Source organism: Canis aureus, chromosome 31 (genome assembly GCF_053574225.1).
Source record: "Canis aureus isolate CA01 chromosome 31, VMU_Caureus_v.1.0, whole genome shotgun sequence".
Classification (NCBI taxonomy): Eukaryota; Metazoa; Chordata; class Mammalia; order Carnivora; family Canidae; genus Canis; species Canis aureus.
In genome coordinates, this window is record NC_135641.1 from 39,782,412 (window position 1) to 39,803,048 (window position 20,637).

General features: G+C 46.0%; 1 protein-coding gene across 21 annotated transcripts in view; it reads left to right on the plus strand.

Moving 5' to 3' along the window:
• The window catches only part of LOC144302702 (uncharacterized), a 79,293-nt gene that overhangs the window by 29,506 nt on the left and 29,150 nt on the right, over window positions 1–20,637 (plus strand). For 18 of the 21 annotated variants that reach the window (XR_013369719.1, XR_013369712.1, XR_013369713.1 and 15 more), the window contains one exon: window positions 7,644–7,817. The exons of 2 other annotated variants lie outside the window; for them this stretch is intronic. Coding sequence is in view for 2 of the 19 variants with exons in the window: in XM_077880318.1 (XP_077736444.1) it covers window positions 7,644–7,817 (174 nt within the window). In the remaining 17 variants the exon portion in view is untranslated. One more of the 21 variants, XR_013369729.1, reaches the window with a different exon arrangement.

The following is a 20,637-nucleotide window of genomic DNA, read 5'->3' on the forward strand; positions in this document are numbered from 1 at the left end:
AGTGAGGTCAGGGTATTTATTCTCTCCACTTCCTCCCTCTGAGAGTGCTTTCCACTGGGTACTTGCCTGAGGTCACAGCACCTGGCAGTTGACTTTCTCCACCCAACTCTTTCTTTCCAGGGTCCAGGGACACTGTGACTCTCATCCCTTCAGCCTGGGAGTTCTGTGGTTTTCTTTGTGCTTCCTTCTGTATACCCTGCTCACAGCTTCATAAACGTCCCATGATCAAGCTTTCCCTGAACTCGCCTCAATGAATGCACCATTATTGCTGGAATATAACTGACACAGATGATCATGGAGTGAGTGCACGATGGTCGAGGGGCTGCTCCCTAAAATTCATCCTGCAATCTGCTCACCACCCTGTGTGCCCTGGAGGAAGAGGTGCCTCTTTTAAAGAAAACAAAACAAAACAAAAAAAAACAAAAACTAATTAATTAATTTAAAGTATTCCCTACACGCAACGTGGGTCTTGAACTCACAACCCCGAGGTCAAGAGTGGCATGCTCTTCCTACTGAGCCAGCCAGGCACCCAGAGGTGCCCCTTTTGAATGCTCGTACTGGAGAGGGTGGGCTGGTGCCACCTTGGGCTGAATGTATGGATGTGAGCTTCAAATTTCTAAAAAAGCAGCTCTGCTGATAGATCCATTTTTTCTGGTGCTCCCTCCCTCCCTCCCTCCTTATCCTGTGAGTTACAGCTTTGCCTGCAGCCCCTGAGTCATCTGCACCTACAGCTGCAGCCACAAAAGCAGGAACCAGGAGGCTCGGAGCGCTCCCCAAATGTTGACGACTTTGGCTGTTCCTACGGCAGCAGACAGACCACCAACCAAGGATCACAGTTCCTCTGGTTGTTTGGTGTTTTGCGGCTGTTTTCACCTGTTCCTTCAGCTGTGTTTGGTGCAGCTGCCCTCCCCCCAGCTCACTGGAGGCAGGGCCCACAGTACAGTCGGCAGGGCCTGTGCCCAACATTCTCACCTGGACTGGGTGATGACATCAGATCTGAAGGAGACCTCAGTGCAAGGACATCACCCGCCCTATCTCATGCCCTCTCCTTCATGGGAAGGGAGCTCTAGCCCTTGGGGTGTGCGCAGACTCCCACCCCCTTTGTTGTTCAGGTTTCCTTGCCAATTGTTGTTGCTGATTTTTTTTTTTTTAAGATTTTATTTATTTGGGAAAGCACGAGAGACAGCAGAGGGAGAGGGACAAGCAGACTCCCTGCTGAGCAGGGAGCCCGATGTGGGGCTCGATCCCAGGACCCCGAGATCATGACCTGAGCCAAAGGCAGATGCTTAACCGACTGAGCCACCCAGGCGCCCTGTTGCTCATGATTATAATTCACTCCACAACTTCTGCCTCTGTGCCTGGCTCTCCCAAGTGAGGGTGCTGTGAATTGCACTTGGAAATGGGAGGTGTCACTGTTAGATTTTTATGTGCCCCACGACTCAGGGGGTGCTGGCTATGTTGAGTGAAGGAGACATTCAGTTCTCCTCTTCCACACAAAGAATGGACAGTTACCCGGGTTCCTAGGCCAGGCTAAGGCCTCGCAATCCGACTCGATTGTTTAGTTCAGCCACTGCTTCCTCTCCTCTGCCCGCTGCATTTGAAGCTCCTCTGACCCTTTGGCTATGCAGCTCCTTGGACAGCATGGGCTACCCCCTCTCATGCTAGACTCAAGCTGATTTTAGATTGAGATCCAGAGGAAGCTTCCAGCAGCACTCAAAGAGATGAAATCTCTAGCTGCAGCCTGCCCTTGCCGCTGAAAGAGAAGGGCTAGATTGGAGCAGCAATAATTAATTTCAAAGAAATTTTCCATCTCCAAGGCTTTGCATCTCACTAATTATTTTCAAGGTAAATTGAACTTGCTTTGCAGTATCTTCCAGCCCCACCTTGCAATAAGCAATTTAACGTGAAACGGCTGACTTGTACTTGCTCAGTGGAGCTGTGGGTTCCCAGCCCTTCCACAGTTCAGAGTTATGCTGTCTTTGAGCTGCGGCTGCATTTCCACCGGTGCGGCGATCACTTCCTTTATTTTCACCTGTAATGAGCAGCAATTGTGCACGGGAAAGCTTCAGCTGGTGGTTGAAAATTGCAGAATGGGAATCTCTGGCTTCTGGGCTGGGAGAGGGCGGGGGGTGACGTATTAGGAAATGGAACCGTAGGTCATTTGGGGAAAATATTTCAGTGGAATCCACCACTGAAATCCATCACCAGTGGGTGATGTGTTGAATCTGAAGCCAGGAAGAGAGAAGCCAAACCAAACAAAAAATAGGTTGTTTTTCTCTTTGAATGAGCAGAGAGCAACATCTTGAAATGCGCAGTGAGTCAGTGCTGAGCCCTCCCCGGTGCCCCCCAGGGACTGTCGTCTCAAGTGCCAATCAAGTCACTGGGTTTTCTGCTCTCCGTGCTTCTTTCCCAGCTTTCATTCAAATGTTCTCAGTGACCAACAGAGACTTGTTGGTCTTTTATTTCACAAGCCTTCCCTGTGGCATCCGAGCCATAATAGCTATTTACAGACCAGTCTAGCAAAATGGCTTAGTATCATCACACCGATGTGGCAGCGGCGATGGCTGGAATCTCCAGATTTTGGATTTATCTCTGTTAGGCCTGAAGTTAGGTCATTTTGTCTTTGAAGTTGCCAGATGCTGTAGAAACCGACTCCCTTGGGTGCCTCTTGTTCCTCTTGTGAAGAAGCAGGCACAGGGCAGAGACAAGGGTGTGGGCAGGGGAGTCAAGAAGGCGGTGAATGGAAAGCCCATGGTCCAGGGGCGCCAGGGTGGCTCAGTCGGTTAAGTGTCTGCCTTCAGCTCAGACCATGATCCCGGGGTCCTGGGGTGGAGCCCGGCCTTGGGCTCCCTGCTCAGTGGGGAGTCTGCTTGTCCCTCTCCCTCTGCCCCTCCCCCTGCTTGTGCTCTCTCTTTCTCTCTCTCAAATAAATAAAATCTTAAAAAAAAAAATAGCAACCCCAAACCTCACAGTCTTAGCAGGAGAAAGATGCACCAGTCCAAGGAGTGCTCTTAACCCCAAAATGGACCCTAAGATCTTTAAGAAGGGTTCCCACAAAGTGGGGGCGAAATTCCGAGGAAGGAGAGGGGAGATTTGCAGTGGTTCTCCATCATGACGATCCTGTCCTCCAGGGAAGAACAATTGCCAGTATCTGGAGACGTTTTTTTGGTTGGCACAACAGGAAGTGAGGGTGGGCTCTAGTCTCAAAACAAGGGCGTGACTTACTGAGGTCACACCCTAGGCATTTAATTCCCTGCCTCACCAGCTCCTGCAGGTCTCCCTATCTGCCACCATGTCCAGTTCCAGCTCTAATGTCTCCTCCTCACTCCCAACCTCCCCACCTGACAGCTCACCCAGCAAGCCTCAGCTGGGCCCTGCTGAAATGGCTTTGCTGTGGGGGGTGCCCTGTGTGTTTGGGGATATTTAGCAGCTTCCCTGATGACCGTAAATCACTCCCTATTTTTGAGCCCCAGATTCCTCATCTGTTCAATCAGTTCATTATTCAGACAACAAATATCTATGGAAGCTCTGTTATGTTCTAGAAGCTGTCCCAGGCTTTGGGGATACCCATGGTGAATGAGAAAATGCTCCTGCCCATAGTTAGCTTACATTCTGCTGGGGGATAGACAATAAAAACAGAATTAAATGGAAATTTAATATATTGGGACACTTGGGTGGATCAGTTGGTTAAATGGCCATCTCCTGATTTCAGCTCAGGTCATGACCCCAGGGTTGTGGGATCCAGTCTCCCATTGGGCTCCATGCTGGGCTCAGAACCTGCTTGGGATTCTCTCTCTCCCTCTTCCTCTGCTCGCCCCTCTGTATTTCTCTCTCTCTCTCTCAATAAATAAATAGATGCATAAACAAATAGAAATTTAATGCATTATCAGCACAGAGAAATGCTATGAATAAGCGATGTAAAATGGATGGAGAGTCATAGGAGTTGTTCTTTCAGGCAAGAGCATCAGGGAGGGCCACTTTGAGGAGGTGACACTTCAGCAGTCCTGAATGAAGTGAGGGAGCGAGCCATGGAGATGTGGTGGAAGGGGAGTCCAGCAGAGGGAACAGTGAGGGCAAAGGCCCTGTGGCAGGAGGGGTGCTTGATATCCTTCAAACAGCCAAGAGGGGGTGGCATGGGCTCTGCTTGTTCTCAGTGTGCAGGGAGTGTCTTCAATGGCTGAGATTCTCCTGGCTGAGGATGTCAGTCATCCTGAGTCCTGGCTGTCCATCAGAGTTGCCTGGGCTGCCTCTTTCAGAAATGTATCCACACAAGGTTTCACCCCAGACCACATAAAATCAGAATCTTTGGGGGTGACATCATCAGTACTTTATAAAAGCTCACTGGGTAATGCTAATGTGTTGCCAGAGTTCACAGCCTCTGGTTAAGGTGAACTCGGTGGCAGAGACTGAAATCTTTCCAGAAATGAGGTTGGGAGGAATGCAGGTTTCTTCCCACACAGAGAAAGTAGGTGTATGTGAGCTAGGTGGGAGATTTGGAACACAGAGAACTGGGCAGGGTGGAAGGAGATAGTTTGCCGCTGATGAGGGGCCGGGGGGCCTTCCCAGCCGGCCAAGAGTGGGGACCAGACCACGCACCAGTGCAGAGCCTGGATGGGGCCGGGTTCACCCTGGCAAGCCCAGCCTCTGCAGCGGAGACTAAAAGAGGTTTCTGTTGGGCTTTCTTCAGTGTCAGAGTTCCCTCTGTCTGCCTCTGTTCTTTTAATTGCTCACCTTGCACTTACCTCCTCCCTTGTCCCTGCTCTTTTCCTGACTTCAGCTTCCTGATAGGGGGCTGGCTTTGATTCTCTGCTCCTTCTTAACCTCAGGTCCTTTGAACTCTCCTGCCTGGAGTCCCCTCCCAGTAGGCAAGCACCCCCAGCCTATACTGAGACTTTCTGGTTCTAGCTTCTAGCCCTGAGTTCATAGGCCTCTTTTGTAATTAGAGGGCAATTAATACTTTTTTTTTTTTTTTGGTGAGGGTGGGGAGTCCCCGGTTAGTGGACTGCTAGTGATGAAGAGGTGTAGAGGGCTCTGTACAGTTTGTGATTATGTGTAACACATGCTCACACATCTCTTTCTCTTGGCTACAACCATGAATGGCAGGTGCTTGGAACAGGTACCATCAATCCGTGTCCTTACTCACACTCATGTCAGATGAAATTTTCATAATGGACTGACCGTCCTAGCAGCCAGGGTAACCCTGGCTTAAGGGTGCCACGTCCTGCCTTAAAAGCACCCTGTAGTGGGACACATGCTGGGAAAGTGGTCTGCCAGGAATGACGAAACAGCCCCGCTGCAGTCTGAGGGGTGGATCTCAGCTATAACCAACAGAAAATGGGAAATTTCTCTTACTACATGGAGTTTCAAGTAAGTTCATCACAAAGGAGTTTAGACATCATTTTGAACTTCAAACAGGAAGCCATCATGGGTTTTTGGCAGGCAAGTGACATGATATGAGCTGTTTTTGAGGAAGACTGGTCTTGCAACAGTAGGTTGACTAGAGGTGGGATGGGAAAGGACTGGTTAGATAGGGTCGAAAGTGCACAGGCTTGAAGGGGCTCGAGGGTATAGGGTCCCAGACTGTCCCTCTGTTCTGGAGCAAGGCCACCTGTGCGACTGAATTAAAAAGTTGGGACTCCCAAAGGCAAGTCCAACACCCACAAACTTCAGGGGGAGGACTCAGGGCTTCCCTGGAGATCAAAGTGGTCACCACATAGCATATGCAGCTAACACAGCAGTTTAGATAGACATGTTCTTGCTCCCAGAAATTAATTACCATCTAATTTGCATGGCCTGTTGATTAACCGTGCACATGGCCAAAAGGCCAGGGAAAAGCTCCTTAACTGAGAACTGGCAGTGCTTTCCCACTACTCTGGGAGAACACGAGTCCAAGGTCAGAGGTGCTTTACTAAACCAGAACCACTCAAGCCAACAGGATTAAGGGAGAAGCTGGGGCCTGACTTACCCTCCGTCCAGCAGCGCCAGGCTCCCACTCTGAGAAGGTGTTTGGACCTCGGCGAGCCATCTGTGTGCAAATTGTATTTATTTGTTTATAAGGTTGACGGTACACTTTAACTGAACACTGATTTATCAAGTACCTTGGTAGGAAAAGGAAATATTTTTACTGCAGATGCATAAAGATTCTGAAACCCAATAGCACTCCACGGAGTGCACTAATTATAATCAAACCCGTTCGTAATGAAGGGAAACGAAATGAATAAACACCAGTCTGTCCAATGTTGGAGTCCCAGGGGTAGCTTCACTGCTATCACTGACGGACGCCATTATGATGTTGAAGCCAAAAGCAGCAGATGTCTGCGGAGGGAAATAAGGGACTTGGAGATGCAGTGTTGACGAGCTGGCATCTTATCTCCCTGCTAAATTTGATCTGGGCCTCCTCTTCCTAAAGAGCTTAAGTCTTGGCTTGGCTTCAGAAAAGATGACTATCAGCAAGCTGGCCACTGGCACAGGGAGGGGTCAGTCTGTCACCCCATCTAGTTTAGTGAATCTAGTTTCTTTATGTTTTCACAAAAAAGCCTTGAGCTGTGTTGAGTGAGGTGTGGAAATGCCTGGCTATGAGCTAGACACCGAAATTGATGGAAAATAAATAGCACTTGGAGTGCCATGATGGCCTGAGCCAGATACGCTGTGGGTCTCATCCAAGCAGTGGGTCTGAATTGGACAGAGTTTTGAACATTTTCCTAGGGGAAGTGGCTGAGCCTAGAGTACATGGGTGGTTGATGGAGGCGGAGAAGCCCACCTTCAGAGACTCTTCCTAGAACTAGGCCGGCCTTTGGGACTGAACTACAGCACAAAGAACCCAACAATACCAGCCCACTCTCCCAGGGCCGGGATCAGACCAGGTACTGACAAGTTAGTGCTCAATCAAGGCTCGAAAAATGATGGAGCAAGAATGGACTTTGTTATAGGATGGGGTAAAATGCAGAATGGGGAGTTGTTGTGGGGTATGGGATTAGTTTTACAGTGAAGACCATCCTGTGCCATGCTTGCAAATGGCTGGATGTCATTTTCTCTATTTATTTCAAAATTACTCTGCATCGAATCACCAGCCAACGATTCCTGCTCCTTTCCACGTTTATTCAGGAATAAAATTTTCACCATAGAAATTCCATTGACCATCCCTATTAGGAGGAAATGCTACAATCAGAAGAAGATAGAATGGGTACAGGGATGAGACCTGGATATGCATTCCCTGCCCACAGCCCTGTGATGGGCCCTCTTCTCTCCTCACTGCCCTGCTGTGACTAGGGAATGCACCTTCCCAAGACCTGTGACACACCTTTGGGGATGGCTAGGTGAGCTCCCCATCTCAGACACAACTGGTCCACCTTCTAGAGGCCCGCACCTGTGCTGAGGCCACACCCCTCCCCCTTCCCAACAGCTGCACACTGCTCTGGAGTGGAAGGACCCAGGACACCGCAGCTCCCTCTGCTCAGCTGATGCAGTAAAAGGCTCTTTGCTCCCCGGGACGTGTTCATTCATGGTTTGCTGCGTCATCTCCCTGCACATAGGGATTTCCTATGTCAGATCAACACCACTTTTGATGCTTTTCCCCCACCTACCTGACAATATATTGACTAAAGTGAACCATTTGAAACCTCTGGGATTTGTGTACCTTCCAGGGTGAGGGACTTTGTTGCCAACAAGACCAATGCCTCAGAACCTGTGACTCAGTTTTGGCTGGAGGTAGGGGACCCAGGCCTGGAGGAGCCAAGCTGCAGTTGAGACTTCAAGGCAGCCACACAGTCCACCGCCAGGGTTCAACTGCACCTCCTCAGCCTCAGCTGAGCACCAAGGTAGGACCTGGGCCATGGGGACCGCACGGATCTTCTCTACGTTTCTCTCTCTCTCTCTCTCTTTTGTATACTTTTTTATTGGAGTTCAATTTGCCAACATATAACACCCACTGCTTATCCCATCAAGTGCCCCCCTCAGTCCCCATCACCCAGTCACCCCATCCCCCCACCCACCTCCCCTTCCACTACCCCTTGTTCGTTTCCCAGAGTTAGGAGTCTCTCATGTTCTGTCTCCCTCTCTAATTTTTCCCACTCATTTTCTCTCCTTTCCCCTTTAACTCTTTTCACTATTTTTTATATTCCCTGTATGAGTGAAACCATGTTTGTCCTCCGACTGACTTACTTCACTCAGCATAATACCCTCCAATTCCAACCATGTCGAAGCAAATGGTGGGTATTTGTCGTTCCTGATGGCTGAGTAATATTCCACTGTGTACATAGACCACAGCTTCTTTATCCATTCATCTGTCGGACACCAAGGCTCCTTCCACAGTTGGGCTATTATGGACATTTCTGCGTGAACATCAGGGTGCAGGGGTCCTGGCGTTTCACTGCATCTGTATCTTTGGGGTAAATCCCCAGCAGCGCAATTGCTGGGCCGTAGGGCAGTTCTACGTTTAACTCTGAGGAACCTCCACACAGTTTTCCAGAGTGGCTGCACCAGTTCCCATTCCCACCAACAGTGTAAGAGGGTTCCCCTTTCTCCACATCCTCTCCAACATTTGTGGTTTCCTGCCTTGTTAATTTGCCCCATTCTCACTGGTGTGAGGTGGGATCTCATTGTGGTTTTGATTTGTATTTCCCTGATGGCCAGTGATGCGGAGCATTTTCTCATGTGCGTGTTGGCCACGTCTATGTCTTCCTCTGTGAGATTTCTGTTCATGTCTTTTGCCCATTTCATGATTGGATTGTTTGTTTCTTGGGTGTTGAGTTTAATAAGTTCTTTTTTTTTTTTAAGATTTCATTTATTTATTCATGAGAGACACAGAGAAAGAGAGGCAGAGACACAGGCAGAGGGAGAAGCAGGCTCCATGCAGGGAGCCCGATGTGGGACTTCATCCCGGGTCTCCAAGATCATGCCCTGGGCCAAAGGTGGTGCTAAACCACTGACCTACCCGGGATGCCAGAGTTTGATAAGCTCTTTATAGATCTTGGATACTAGCCCTTTATCTGATATGTCATTTGCAGATAGCTTCTCCCATCCTGTAGGTTGTCTTTTAGTTTTGTTGACTGTTTCCTTAGCTGTGCAGAAGCTTTTTATCTTAAGTCCCAATAGTTCATTTTTGCTTTTGTTTCCCTTGCCTTCATGGAAGGCATGCAAGAAGTTGCTGTGGCTGAGTTCAAAAAGGGTGCTGCCTGTCTACTCCTCTAGGATTTTGATGGATTCTTGTATCACATTTAGATCTTTCATCCATTTTGAATTTATCTTTGTGTCTGGTATAAGAGAGTGGTCTAGTTTCATTCTTCTGCACGTGGCTGTCCAATTTTCCCAGCACCGTTTATTGAAGAGATGGTCCTTTTTCCAGTGGATAGTCTTTCCTGCTTTGTCAAATATTAGTTGACCATAGAGTTGAGGGCCCATTTCTGGGTTCTCTATTCTTTCCATTGATCTGTGTGTCTGTTTTTGTGCCAGTACCACACTGTCTTGATGACCACAGCTTTGTAGTACAACTTGAAATTCGTCATTGTGATGCTCCTGGCTCTGGGTTTCTTTTTTAATATTCCTCTGGCTATTCGGGGTCTTTTCTGATTCCATAGCAATCTTAAGATTATTTGTTCCGACTCTCTGAAGAAAGTTCATGGTAATTTTTTAAAAAGATTTTATTTATTTATTCATAAGAGACACAGAGAGAGAGGCAGAGATGCAGGCAGAGGGAGAAGCAGGTTCCATGCAGGGAGCCTGACGCGGGACCCGATCCCGGGTTTCCAGGATCAGGACCTGGACTGAAGGTGGCACTAAACCACTGAGCCACCAAGGCTACCGAACTCCATCGTATTTTGATACGGATTGCATTGAATGTGTGATACGGATTGCATTGAATGTCTAAATTGCCCTGGGTAGCATTGACATTTTCACAATTTTAATTCTTCCAATCCATGAGCATGGAGTATTTTTCCATCTCTTTGGGTCTTTCAGAAGTGTTCTGTAGTTTTTAGGGTATAGATCTTTTACCTCTTTGGTTAGGTTTATTCCTAGGTATCTTATGCTTTTGGGTGCGATTATAAATGGGATTGACTCCTTAATTTCTCTTTCTTCAGCCTCATTGTTAGTGTATAGAAATGCCACTGATTTCTGGGCATTGATTTTGTATCCTGCCACACTGCCGAATTGCTGTATGAGTTCTAGCAATCTTGGGGTGGAGACTTTTGGGTTTTCTATGTACAGTATCATGCCATCTGCAAAGAGGGAGAGTTTGACTTCTTCTTTGCCAATTTGAATGCCTTTAATGTCTTTTTGTTGTCTGATTGCTGAGGCTAGGACTTCCAGTACTATGTTGAATAGCAGTGGTGAGAGTAGACATCCCTGTCGTGTTCCTGATCTTAGGGAAAAGGTTCCCAGTGCCTCCCCATTGAGAATGATATTTGCTGTGGGCTTTCGTAGATGACTTTTAAGATGCTGAGGAATGTTCCCTCCATCCCTACACTCTGAAGAGTTTTGATCAGGAATGGTATTTTGTCAAATGCTTTCTCTGAATCTATTTTTTAAAGATTTTATTTATTTATTCATGAGAGACACAGAGAGAGAGAGAGAGGCAGAGACACAGGCAGAGGGAGAAGCAGGCTCCACGCAGCGAGCCTGACATGGGACTCGATCCTGGCACTCCAGGATCACGTCCTGAGCCAAAGGCAGGCACCCAATCACTGAGCCACTCAGGTGTCCCTCTCTGAATCTATTGAGAGGATCATATGGTTCTTATTTTTTCTCTTGCTGATATGATCTATCACGTTGATTGTTTTACGAGTGTTGAACTGTCCTTGCATCCCAGGGATAAACCCCACTTGATCATGGTGAGTAATCTTCTTAATGTACTGTTGGGTACTATTGGTTAGTATCTTGTTGAGAATTTTTGCATCTGTGTTCATCAGTGATATTGGTCTATAATTCTCCTTTTTGTCCAAAGCTTGTCTGGCTTTGGAATTAGGTGATGCTGGCCTCATAAAACGAGTTTGGAAGTATTCCGTCCCTTTCTATCTTTCTGAAAAGCTTTAGTAGAATAGGTATTGTTTCTTCTTTAAACGTTTGATAGAATTTCCTTGGGAAGCCATCTGGCCCTGGACTTTTGTGTCTTGGGAGGTTTTTGATGACTGCTTCAGTTTCCTCCCTGGTTATTGGCCTGTTCAGGTTTTCTATTTCTTCCTATTGCAGTCTTGGTAGTTTGTGGTTTTCTAGAAATGCATCCATTTCTTCCAGATTGCCTAATTTATTGGGGTATAGCTGCTCATAATATGTTTTTAAAATCATTTGTTATTTCCTTGGTATTGGTTGTGATCTCTCCTTTTTCATTCGTGATTTTATTAATTTGAGTCTTTTTTTCTTTTTAATAAGGCTGGCTAATGGTTTATCTATCTTCTTAATTCTTTCAAAGAACCAACTCCTGGTTTTGGTTATCTGTTCTACAGTTCTTCTGGTCCCTATTTCATTGAGTTCTGCTTGAATCTTTATTAACTCTCTTCTTCTGCTTGGTGTAGGTTTTATTTGCTGTTCTTTCTCCAGTTCCTTTAGATGCAAGGTTAGCTTGTGTATTTGAATTTTTTCTAATTGTTTGAGGGATGCTTGTATTGTGATGTATTTCCCTCTTAGGACTGTCTTTGCTGTATCCCAAAGATTTTGAATGGTTGTATTTTCACTTTCATTAGTTTCCATGAATATTTTTAATTATTCTCTAATTTCCTGGTTGACCCATTCATCCTTTAGCAGAATGCCTTTAACCTCTACATGTTTGAGTTTCTTCCAAATTTCTTCCTGTGACTGAGTTCAAGTTTCAAAGCATTATGGTCTGAAAATATGCCATGGACAATCCCAATCTTTTGGTAGTGGTTGAGACCTGATTTGTGACCCAGTATGTGGTCTATTCTGGAGCAAGTTCCAAGTGCACTTGAGAAGAATGTGTATTCAGTTGCATTCAGATGCAAAGTTCTGTAAATATCTGTGAAATCCATCTGATCCAATATATCATTTAAAGCTCTTGTTTCTTTGGTGATGTTGTGCTTAGAAGATCTGTCATTTGCAGACAGTGCCATGTTGAAGTCTCCTACTATTAGTGTATTATTATCTAAGTATGTCTTTACTTTGGTTATTAATTGATTGATATACTTGGCAGCTCCCACTTTAGGGGCATAAATATTCATGATTGTTAGGTCTTCTTGTTGCATAGATTCTTTAAGTATGAGATAGTGTCCCTCTTCATCTCTTACTACAGTCTTTGGGATAAACTTTAATTTATCTGATGTGTGGACTGCTACCCCAGCTTTCTTTTGAGGACCATTTGAATGGCAAATAGTTCTCCAATTTTTCATTTTCAGGTTGTAGGTGTCCTTAGGTCTAAAAGGAGTCCCTTGTAGACAGCAAATAGATGGGTCTTGCTTTTTTACCCAGTCTGAAACCCTGCGTCTTTTGATGGGGTCATTAAGCCCATTCACGTTCGGAGTTACTATTGAAAGATATGAATTTAGTGTCATCGTAATACCTATTCAGTCCCTGTTTTTGTGGATTATTTCTTTGGGCTTCCTCTTTCTTTTACAGGGTCCCCTTTAATATTTCTTGTAGAGCCGATTTGGTGGTCATATATCCTTTCAGTTTCTGCCTATCCTGGAAGCTCTTTATCTCTCCTTCTATTCGGAATGAGAGCCTTGCTGGATAGAGTATTCTTGGCTACATGTTCTTCTCATTTAGGACCCTGAATGTATCCTGCCAGCCCTTTCTGGCCTGTCAGGTCTCTGTGGAGATGTCTGCTGTAAATTTAATATTTCTCCCCATATAAGTTAGGGATCTCCTGTGTCTTGCTGCTTTAAGGATTTTCTCTTTATCTTTGGAATTTGCAAGTTTCACTATTAAATGTCAAGGTGTTGAAGGGATTTTATTGATTTGGCGGGGGGGAACCTCTCTATCTCCTGGATCTGAATACCTGTTTCCCTCTCCAAATTAGGGAAGTTCTCAGCTATGATTTGTTCAAATATGCTTTCTGGCCCTCTACCCCTCTTGGCGCTCTCTTATACATACAATTATACATAGAATATATACATAGATTATACAATTATACATAGATTATAGAATTATACATAGATTTTTCCTTCTGAGGCTGTCATTTATTTCCCTTAACCTTTCCTCATGGTCTTTTAATTGTTTTTCTTTTTTTTCCTCAGCTTCCTTCTTTGCCATCAACTTGTCTTCTATGTCACTCACTCTTTCTTCTACCTCATTAACCCTCATTGTTAGGACCTCCAGTTTGGATTGCATCTCATTTAATTGATTTTTAATTTTGACCTGATTAGATCTAAATTCTGCAGTCATTAAGTCTCTTGATTCCTTTATGCTTTTTTCCAGAGCCACCAGTAGTTTTATAATTGTGCTTCTGAATTGGCTTTCTGACATCGAATTGTAATCCATATTCTGTAGCTCTGTGGCAGAGAGTACCATTTCTGATTCTTTCTTTTGTGGTGAGTTCTTCCTTCTAGTCATTTTGCTCAGTGCAGAGTGAATGTATGATCAGGCTGTGTCAAGAATATCAGCCATGACCTAAGTAAATTCACCCTAGATGATTCTGCTGAGGTCAGAGACCAGAAATTGAAAACAAAATCAGAATGATATAAAACAAAAGGACCATTAAAGTGAAAAACAAATTTTATTTATTTATTTATTTATTTTAAAGATTTTATTTTTTTATTCATGAAAGACACATGGAGAGAGAGGCAGAGACATAGGCAGAGGGAAAAGTAGGCTCCCTGCAAGGAGCCTGATGTGGGACTCAATCCTGGATCCCAGGATCATGCTCTGAGCTGAAGGCAGACGCTCAACCACTGAGCCACTCAGACGCCCCGAAAAACAAATTTTAAAATAAAGTAGTAAAAAATAAAAGGCCAAGAATCCCAAAGAAGAAGAGGAAAAAAAAAAAAGGAGAAGAAAAAAAGGAGGGACGGAGGACTGGAGGACTGGGAGATGGTGGTGATGACAAAGTTGTAGTGGAGGGAGAATGTAGTCTACCTGAGGGGTTTTAGAGGGTGATCCTCTTGTTTCTGAATATGTTAAGTTCTGTATGTTAGAAGATGCTCAATCCCAAATTTATATAAACCAGAAATACTTGCAGAGAGCCCCAACATTGACCACCAAAATATAAACGAGATAAAAGAGGGGAGCAGAATGGGAATGAAGAGAGAATATAATCTCACAGAATGAACCGGCACAGTATACCACTTGGTTCTGGGTGCATGCTGGTCATGTTTTTTTTTTTTTTTTTTAAGATTTCATTTATTTATTCACAAGAGACACACACAGAGAGAGGGAAAGAGGCAGAGACACAGGCAGAGGGAGAAGCAGGCTCCATGCAGGGAGCCCGATGTGTGACTCAATCCCGGGTCTCCAGGATCATGCCCTGGGCCAAAGGCAGGCTCTAAATCACTGAGCCACCTAGGGATCCCCTGGTCATGTTTTAGAAGGTATTAACTTCCACCATTGTAGAACAAAATGAGGCAGAGAAAACAAAAAATGCAAAACAAAAATACCATATCTCATGTATCTCCCAAAATGAAGTTGAGCATGTTGAAGGGAATCTAGAAGTGGAAAATATATCTAGGACCTGTAACTGGAGAAATAGGAAAGTCAAAAAGGAAGAATCTTAAAAATGAAGAGGTGGTAAAATATTGTAATTAAGGTGGGAAAAGAGAAAAAAATTGGAAATGTACAGTCTGATATAGAAATGAGTTGTACTGGAAAAAGGAAGAAAAAAATAGGAGGGGTATCCTCTGGTTCTATATACTGTAAATTCCTTGACTCTCCCTGGAGCTTCCCAGCGCTGCTTGGTCAAGACCTTGCTCCTCCCCTGTCCTTCCAGCTGGTCTCTGGGGGGTGGGTCTGCTGTGCTGACTCTCAGGTGTGTGCACCTGCAGGGGATTCCCCACCCCCCACCGGGTGCTGGGCTCACGTGAGCTGTTGACCCCGTGAGGCCCCTGTTCCCCTGGGGGCCCCGCCCCTCCCGAGCACAGGGTGACACCAGGAGGGACAGCAACACTGGCAGTGGCCAGGTCTCCAGCTCTGGAGTCAGCTCCCTCAGTAACCACCTGCAGCTCCCAGTCCACACTGGCCTAGGTGCTCCCAGGGTGCGGAGCACTGACCTGCATAGCTTGGGGGTGCCCGTGGGGGAGCGTCCTCGCTGTCCTGTGCCTTCCCTGCCTCCACCTGTCCTGGTTCTCTGCATTTCTCATTGTGTTTGCATTCGCTTGTCTAAATAGTATCAGAAAGTTGCTTTTGTGTTTTACGTGTGGAAAAAGGAAGACTGGACAAAGGAGCCATGACCCCAAAGGTTGTGGGGTGGAGTGAAGACATTGGGGCCATACTTTAGATTTTCCTGAACCATGGCTTTACTCCCTGTCCTGAGACAGTGAAAATGGCACAGAGCCTGACCGCCTGCACCTCTTCTCCCCTTGCTCCCTGGAAGGGCAGAGCTCAGAGGGGAGGCTGCTTACAGGGCCTCTGACAGAGCCGTCCTCTTCCCTGGAGGAGGCACATTTAGTTACTGTGAGAGTGAATAGCTGAGTCAGCTGTGACCCTGGCCCGGGCCACGCTGGCTGCAGTCCCCAAGCTGGCCCCCATCAGCACCTTTAGCAGATTCTGTCCAAACTCTCCGGTGGAGGAGCAAGTGCCATGTGGAGGCTGGAGAGATGGGTGCCCAGCCATCTCGGGCGAGGCTGTGGTGCTGGAGGAGCTCACGCAGCGAGGCAAGGTGCGGTCACCCTGGAAGGCTTGATGCTGTGGGGCTGGAGTTGAGGTGGGTCGATGCCCAGGGAACAGGGGTGGTGTGTGGAGATAGTCTTTAGGCCCCGACGTGCTCTGGTGTGTTTGATAACCCTTCTGCAGAGGTTGTGGCTGCACCCCGGCAACCTACTGTCCCTTTTTGACACACTTGGCTGCTGCCACTGAGCAAATGAGCCTTGGTTACGGTGGCTCTTGAACCCCAGTCATCTCCAGTCTAGGAGGGGCGCGGGTGCCAAGTCCACCCTCAGCTCTCAGGGGACTCCCACCACCCCAGCCTCCAGCTCTGCTCTCCTTCCTGCCTGCCTCCTTTGTCTTATCCCTCCACTGAATCCCATTACGGCCTCCCTCCCCCCATTACATTCTGCCCCCTCCCCTTCCGAATTGACCACTTTTCTCTTTCTAGATTTTAAGAAGTGTTTGGGGAAAATTTGTGTGTACAGGTCAATAAGGAGGCCTGGCTCCCAGGAGCAGCGCTGCCGTGGAGCCGGTGCATCACCTTGGACAAGTTACTGGCCTCTGCTCTGCCATGGGGCCTATATGGTCATTTAAGTTTCTTAATATGTGATGGTTCAAAATTTTTAAATTTTTAATTTTAAACTCTTACAGTAAAGATTCTGTCTCCTCAACCAGACAGTTCCCCTCTTTATAGGCAGACAAGGTCCTGGTGTTACCTCCCAGACAGATAAGCACACGCACATGTAGATGAATGCTCTTTTCCCTCATTTTCAGACAAAAAGTAACACAACATGCATGCAGTTCAGCACCTCGTTGTCTTCCTCTGACATGTTTCAGGCCCCTTTCCACGCGAGCACATAGACAACTGCCTCCTTCCTCCTTGTAGGTGCTTAGTGTCCCACTGGACAGTTAGTCCTCTGTGATGGACACGGAGGCTGTCTCCCATCTTTGCTGCTGCAAAGAACCTTGCTTCTTCATCACCGTGCCTGTGTGCAAGTACATCTGTGGTAGGAGGTTCATAGAGTGGAATTTCTGGGTCAGACAGCTGACAAACACATGCTAATTAGATGTGTGACCTCAGGGAAGGCACTTGCTATTTCTGGGCCTCTTTTTTTTTTTTTTTTTAATTTGTAAAGTAGGAGGGTTGGCCTGGGTGACCTGCAGGTCCTTTCCACCTTGGGAGCTCCTGATATTCAGAACCTCCCACCTGGGAGGAGTTTGGCAAGGAAGACTATGGTGCCTCTTGTGATCTGCCCACAGACACAGTGTCCCTGGGTCTAGGCCACCACTGCAACCTGGGAGCCAAAATTCATTCTGCACACAGCCAGCAGAGCAGAACTTGAGGAGACAAGTCCAAGGGCCAAGACTGATGTCATTTGTCCTCAAGTCTCTCTTCTCCTCTTTTGGCCTCTTTAAAGGTGGCTGCTTTGGTAGACTCTCTTGAAATCAGAGGGGACATGGAGACATTTTGCCTTGATTTATAGGATTGAAGGAAATGAAAAGGATAAATAAACTTAAGATGAACAGAGTGAACTATCACCAGAATACTGGGGGGTAGGAGGATATTCATGAGATACTTAGCAGAAGATTATTCAGCAATGCAATCAAACAAGCAATGCATATTTTGTTGGTATGTTGACTAAAAACAAGCCTGTCTGATGGCTTTGCCCTCAATGAATATTGAAATTATGTGGCTACGAGGCTACATCTGAAGATGGCCACAGCCAGGTATGGGTTCTCTGTGTGTATTTTGATGCTGTATCATCAATCAGGGTTGAGAATCAGACAAGATACTGACAAAACATTTGACCCTCAACATACCCTAGGGTATCACACCAAGAGGTCATGTGCAGATGAGGAAATGGAAAATAGAAATGGGTAATACACCAGGACTGTGGTAACTGAGAGAGAAAGGGCCTTGGAAGCAGACACAGACACTAGATGGGGTGGTGAGTACATGGGGCGGTGGAATGTTCATCATGATGGATACAGCAAGGTGTCCGAAAGGCATAGCAACAATAGCACAGCTGACCTATATGAGGGGCCCAGCAGGGTGTGGAAAGTGCGGTGGTTAGTTGGGGAGCAGATGGAACTCAAAGATCCAGGCAAAAGGCTTTGGGAACCTCTGATAAGGGGAGGAGGACAGTGAGGGTCCTGCCTTGGAAGGCCTAGGCATTTCTGGGCAGGCTGTAGAGACACAGATGTAGGCCTGAGGGCAAGAACAAGGCAAGAACCCAAATTCCCAGATTGAGGCTTCTCATGGGGACAGGACAGAGTGCATATGTCAGAATTAGGACCCTACCAAGAGTGATTTGACTTTCAGCAGAAGCTCCTCATAGCACCTAGAGACTTAGAGAAGTAGGCTTGCAGGTGGGAACACTCCAGCCCAGGGTGGGGAGAAGGGAACCAGGGACCAAGTGGTTCTGATTACCTCCCAAACAAATCCCCCTTGAATCCCCCCTCCTCCCTTTGCAGATCCACCACTGCCCTTGCTCAGACTCCCATGTCCCTCTCTAGATCTAATGCAATAGTTCAATTGCTGTCCCCTCCTGCATCATTACCTCCCTCAACCTCTTCATCTGGCAGCCAGATCTGACCATATCTCTTCTCTGCCCCAAATGCTCAGTGGCTCCTCATGGCAGCTCAAAGTAGCATATGAGCCTTAGTGACTGGTCTCTACCTGATGTTCAGCCTCACCACATGCACTTTTGCGTTCCAGGAATATTAAGACATGCCATGGTATTTCTCGCCTCTAGAATTGTGTTCACATTATTGCCTTTGCTTAGAACTTCCCTCTCTGTCTTTTTTACCTAGATGACTCTTACTTTCAAAACTCAGTTTGCCTCCTCCAGAAACCTTTCTTTTTCCCAACAGTGGCCTGGTCCCCATAACCCCTGTATTTAATGACTTCTCTGTGAACTTTGGAACAGCTTGGGCTGTGTGACAAAGGCCAGGGCCCCACTCCAGACCTATTAAATTACTATGTCTGTCCAATGTATGCTGATACTTTTAGCTGAGGCCATAATGTCTGCATCTCATTTCCCAATGGTTCAGAAATGGTGTGTGTGTGTTTCTATCTATCATCTATCTATCTATCTATCTATCTATCTACTCGTCTATCTCTATCTAAATATGTACAATTATGTGTTTATTGTGCTGTTATTCTACCTTTTGAAATTTTTCGAAATAAAAAATGGAGAGAAAAACTATAAGTTCCATCCAGATTGGTCAGGTCATCTGACCTTTTACAAAGCTCCTGAGCAGTGCTTCTGCCCAGAGGGGGAGAAAACTATGGCACTCATTGTTTTTCCGTGTCATTGACAGGCTCCTCTTTGTGACTTTGACTCATGTAAGAGATGACCAGACCCTGAGGGCAGGTCCCTCTGTCTTTCAGATGTTTGCATCCCCTCGTTTTCCAGCTATAGTATGTGCTTGGTATGTCATAGGTATTTAATATGTGTTTGTTGAATGTAACTAAAAAAACATTATATCCAAGGCATACACATGATTATAATATTTGTTATTCCTTTACTCAATCAATATTTCATCATTTATTGAGCACCTACAGTTTCATGCATGTCTGAGGCACAATGGATCATCTAATGAGCTCAGCAATAATGACATTTTGACTAGACAATCCTTTTACATGCGGCCTGTCCTGTTCATTGTAGGATATTTAACATCCTCCTTGACCTTTACCCACTAGAAGTTAGTGGTACGTCCCCCTAACAAGTTGTGACAACCAAAAATGTCTCCAGGCATTGCCAAATGTCCCTGGAGGCAAAAATCACCTCCAGTTGAGAAGCATTGGTCTTCAAGACAGTCTGCCTTTAAGATGCCTGAAGTGTAATGAAGGAACCAGGTGCATATACACAATGAAAAGACAAGATGTGTAAGGACTGTGATGTATCAGAGAATGCTATGGAGCACAAGAAGAGGAAAACATTAATTTCATTTGGGGGCATTTGGGAAGACACTGTATGAAAGAATAGGATCTGGATTTTTAATGGCTTTACAGAGAGGAAGCTCTTTTAGTGTAATTTCCTTTCCAAAGCTTCTGGCATCTTACATGTGTATCGTAAGTCCATGGTCAGCTATGTCTTCTGGTCCTCATCATGGTCCCCGAAGGTAGGCAGAACAGAGTTATTGACCCTATCTTATAGATAACAAAATTGAATCCAGCCTAGTCTGGGTAAGTTGAGAGGCAACAAGGTGGTTAACAGCACAGAACCTGGAAACAACCTGCCTGGGTTTGAGTTCCAGCTCCACCACTTCTCATCTGTGAGCTCTGAACTTGTCTCTTTTTTACCAAAAAATTTTTCTTGAGGCACCTTGGTGATTCAGTCAGTTAAGTGACCGACTCTTGATTTTGGCTCAGGTCATGATCTCAGGGTCATGAGATGGAACCCCACATCAGACTCTGTGCTGGGTGTGAAGCCTGCTTAGGAGTGTCTCTTCTCTCTCCCTCTCCCTCTGCTCACATGTGCTTACTTTCTCCAAAAAAAAAAAAAAGAAGAAGAAAAAGAAAATTTTTGTCTTCATTAAAGTATAGCTTACATGTAATATTAAATTAGTTTCAGAAGTATAATGTAATGATTGAATAATTATACACATTTTGAAATATTCATCACAATACGTGTATTAAAATATTGATGATATTCCCTTTTTTATTTTTCATCCCTGTGACTTATTTAATTTCTTTTTTTAATATTTTATTTATTTATTCATGAGAAACACACACACACACAGAGAGAGAGAGAGGCAAAGACATAGGCAGAGGGAGAAGCAGGCTCCATGCAGGGAGCCCAATGTGGGACTCGATCCCAGGACTCCAGGATCAGGCCCTGGGCCGAAGGCAGGCACCAAACTGCAGAGCCACCCAGGGATCCCCGACTT